Source organism: Panicum hallii, chromosome 3, assembly GCF_002211085.1.
Source record: "Panicum hallii strain FIL2 chromosome 3, PHallii_v3.1, whole genome shotgun sequence".
Lineage (NCBI taxonomy): Eukaryota > Viridiplantae > Streptophyta > Magnoliopsida > Poales > Poaceae > Panicum > Panicum hallii.
Genome location: NC_038044.1, coordinates 37,709,687 through 37,713,521, shown reverse-complemented (window position 1 = coordinate 37,713,521; position 3,835 = coordinate 37,709,687). Strand labels below are relative to the sequence as shown.

General features: G+C 52.1%; 1 protein-coding gene across 1 annotated transcript; it reads left to right on the top strand.

Moving 5' to 3' along the window:
- The first annotated feature begins 1,006 nt into the window (after positions 1–1,006).
- LOC112886830 (S-type anion channel SLAH2-like) lies at positions 1,007–3,210 on the top strand. Its single transcript, XM_025952831.1, has 3 exons — positions 1,007–1,154; positions 1,265–1,843; positions 1,947–3,210. The coding sequence occupies exons 1-3, from the start codon at positions 1,068–1,070 to the stop codon at positions 3,045–3,047; spliced, it is 1,767 nt and encodes a 588-aa protein (XP_025808616.1). The 5' UTR covers positions 1,007–1,067; the 3' UTR covers positions 3,048–3,210.
- The last annotated feature ends 625 nt before the right edge of the window (positions 3,211–3,835 follow it).

Below are 3,835 nucleotides of genomic sequence, written 5' to 3'. Positions count from 1 at the left end.
AAACAGCCGGCTCAGCTATGTGTTTGACAGGGGTCCGGTCCAACCCGATCCATCAGGTATTTACTATTTTTTAATTTTGATTACTTGGGAAAAGGATATTTAGATGAGAAACAAAACCTAGAAAAGTCTAGATTATGTTTTTAAAACTTGAGAAATATCCTGAAGCATCCAAAATTCTTGAGAAAAATCTCGGAGTTAGAGTTGGATTAGCTCTAGAAAAATTAAAAATAAATGCCAGCAAAATCTGGAAATATTCTTAGAAACTCTATAAGATGGATAGATTTATTCGAAAAGATATTTACAACCTAAAATTGAAATTTTAGGGTGGTGACAAACTCTCCACTTCTATCATTATAAAAATAGTTTAAAGTAAATAAACCCCCCTCCCCTCCCACCCCCTAAATCTATATATGAATTGCTTGCATATGCTATTATGAAAATAATGTACACTGATCTACTAAATTTGCATGTAATTCACCAACATCCTCTTTTATTAAAAATCTATCTGTGTTATTATTAAAAATCATTAAAACCAAAACAAATATACATATCAGTATTATGTTAAAAATATGAACAGATAAGAGAGAGTTCAAAAAAATAAAGAAGCATTATTAGATTTGGCCCTACATTTATCCTTGAATTTCTAACAAATAAAAAATTACTAACCCGTGCAATAGCACAGTTGATGGACTAATATTGTCAAATGGAGTAACTATGCCCGCCACACTAAGTTGCTTGCCCAGTAAAACCTAGATGAAAGACTTTTAACGAAGTACACTCTAATGTTCAACCCATATGTTGCTGTTTTAGTGGTTTGCAGCATCCGCGTGGTGTCCCCACAAACCACAGCGGCAATGGCGGCCCCGCTTCCAACTGGCTTCTGAATCAAAAAGTGTGCCGAATTCCACATGTGATGGGTTTGCATTGTTATTACCAATTGCCTGGCAGATTCGGCATCTATAAATCAGACATGCAGGAAACCAGAGAGGAGGCGACCAAAGCCCAAGGCAACAGAGAGACACAAAGCGAGCCCTGAGCCCTGTTGGTTGCTCACTGCCAGCTGAGGAATGGACGCGAACAGCAGCAAGTCCGGCGCCCTGCCGCCGAGGAACGCTGAGGCGGTCGCCCACCCCAAACCGCCAGTCCATCCCCCGGTGAGCCTCTTGGCCCCCTAGTCCACCGCTGCCTCGCCGCCGTCCCGCCCATGGACGACGAGGAAGGTGGACATGGAGATGATGGTTTTCTATGCGTCTATGCAATGCAGGTCCCGCCGCCGCGGCGCAGCGAGGTTGTCCTCCCGCCGCTGGAGACGCAGCTCCATCCTCCGGCAGGCTTGCGCGCCGTGCAGCCCGTGTCCATCAGCCTGCCGGCGTCGCCCGGCAGCTTCGGCGTCCCCACGCCCAGCGCCGCGACGGCCGACTCCGCCGACCTCCGGCGGCAGGCCATGGCGAACGCGGCGCGCGGGCCGCACCGCCTGGCCGCGCAGGACACGGGGAGCAACAGCGTCCGCTTCACGCAGTCGGACAGGGAGGCCATGATGTTCCGGTCGCAGCCGATACCCGGCCCGCCGCCCGCGCGGCTCGCGAGCAGGGCCGGCCGCAGCCGCAGCAGGGCCGCGGCTGCGATGAACTGGGACAGGCGATACGACTCGTTCAAGACGTGGTCCGGGAAGCTCGAGCGGCAGATCACCCACCTCACCGGCGGGCCGGACAGCTTCGATGACGACGAGGGCGGCGAAGACGTCGGCAACGTCATTGGCAGCCACCGCACCTCCGCCACGTCCGTCCCCGAGGTCGATCGCTTCTACGCCGCGCTGGAAGGCCCCGAGCTCGACCAACTAAAGGTTCGCGTTACATTCTACGTGTCAGTGTGTCGTGTCCATTTATGTGTGCTCTGCGTGGACGAAGACGAAGTTTACTCGTGTGCTCTACTGTTAATCTGTTCAGCCGTCGGAGGACCTGGTGCTGCCGTCGGACACGACATGGCCGTTCCTGCTCCGGTTCCCCATCTCAGCGTTCGGTATCCCCATGGGCGTGAGCAGCCAAGCGATCCTGTGGAAGGTGATCGCGCTGTCGGTGCCGACCACGTTCCTGCACGTGACCTCCAAGGTGAACCTCGTGCTCTGGTGCGTCTCGGTGGCGCTGATGCTCGCCGTCTCGGCCACCTACGCCTGCAAGGTGGCGCTCTACTTCGAGGCGGTGCGCCGCGAGTACTACCACCCCATCCGGGTCAACTTCTTCTTCGCGCCGTGGGTCACCTGCCTCTTCCTCGCCATCGGCGTCCCCCACACCGTGACGAGGGCGACCAGGCTGCCGCACTGGCTCTGGTTCCTGCTCATGGCGCCACTCCTCTGCCTGGCGCTCAAGATCTACGGCCAGTGGATGTCCGGCGGGCAGCGGCGGCTGTCCAAGGTGGCGAACCCGTCCAACCACCTCTCGCTGCTGGGCAACTTCGTGGGCGCGCAGCTCGGCGCCACCATGGGACTCCGGGAGGGGCCCCTCTTCTTCTTCGCCGTCGGGCTTGCGCACTACATTGTGATGTTCGTGACGCTGTACCAGCGGCTGCCGACGAACGAGACGCTGCCCAAGGAGCTCCACCCGGTGTTCTTCCTCTTCGTAGCGGCGCCCAGCGTGTCGTCGGTGGCGTGGTCCAAGATCACCGGCGAGTTCGGACACGCCTCCAAGGTGGCCTTCTTCGTCGGCATGTTCCTGTACGCGTCGCTGGGCGTGCGGATCAACTTCTTCCGTGGGTTCAGGTTCTCGCTCGCGTGGTGGGCGTACACGTCGCCCATGGCCAGCGCGGCGGCCGCGGCGATCCGCTACTCGACCGAGGTGGACAACGCCTTCACCAAGGCTCTGTGCGTGGCGCTGTCCGCGGTGGCCACGCTCACCGTGGCGGCGCTGCTCGCCACCACCGTGGTGCACGCCTTCGTGCTCCGGAACCTGTTCCCCAACGACATCTGCATCGCCATCACCGAGCGCAAGGTGAAGCCCATCCTGGAGCTGCAGGAGAGCCACGGAAACGATATAGACGCCACAGCAGCTTGAGCTGAAGCACAACGAAGCTGTCAAAGAACCTCAGGTTCGAGTTATTGCTCTGCTTTTCCAGTGTTTGTGGCCGGGTCATGAAATAAGTAAGTAACTATAAATATAATTAGCGCTGTTAGCGCCGGACGTGTAAGGAGAATGCTCAAATTTCAATTACAATATTCAAGGAATGTCCATTGTAATAACACTAAAATTGAACAGTACAATATAAATAACTGGCATGAAAAATCGCCCACTCAAGCATCCGATTTTGGAGAAAAAATATCCTAAAACAACATGTTGATTTGTTTCACGCGACGTTTTCAAAATAAAACATTATGTGGGCTCTCGAGCTTCAGCTTGTGCAGAAACTATTCCAATCCATTTGAAAAAAAGTAATTAAGAGTCCCAATTAGTGCGAGTATTTTACAGACGTGTTTTATTTCGCATCACTAAATTGAGTGTCTCCTATATTGATTTCTTAGCTAGTGACATAAAGGATGTGGACAGTAAGAGTGAATATCCAACCATTGCTATATTTGGTCAATCAGAAACCAGGAATGTGATGCCAGCCATAATAACGGTTAATACATGTAGAGTTCAAACTAAAATTCAATTGGCGTTATTGCATCGTAGCACATATACTGTATCTTACAACAAAAAACTCAAATATACTAAGGCCCTATAATAGATAAAGTGCCACAATATTTATGTATAAGTGTTCTTACGCTTCACAGAACACGCTATTTTATCTGACCAAAAGCAATGCTTGGATCATCATAAATGTTAACATTATGCAAAAGATCATT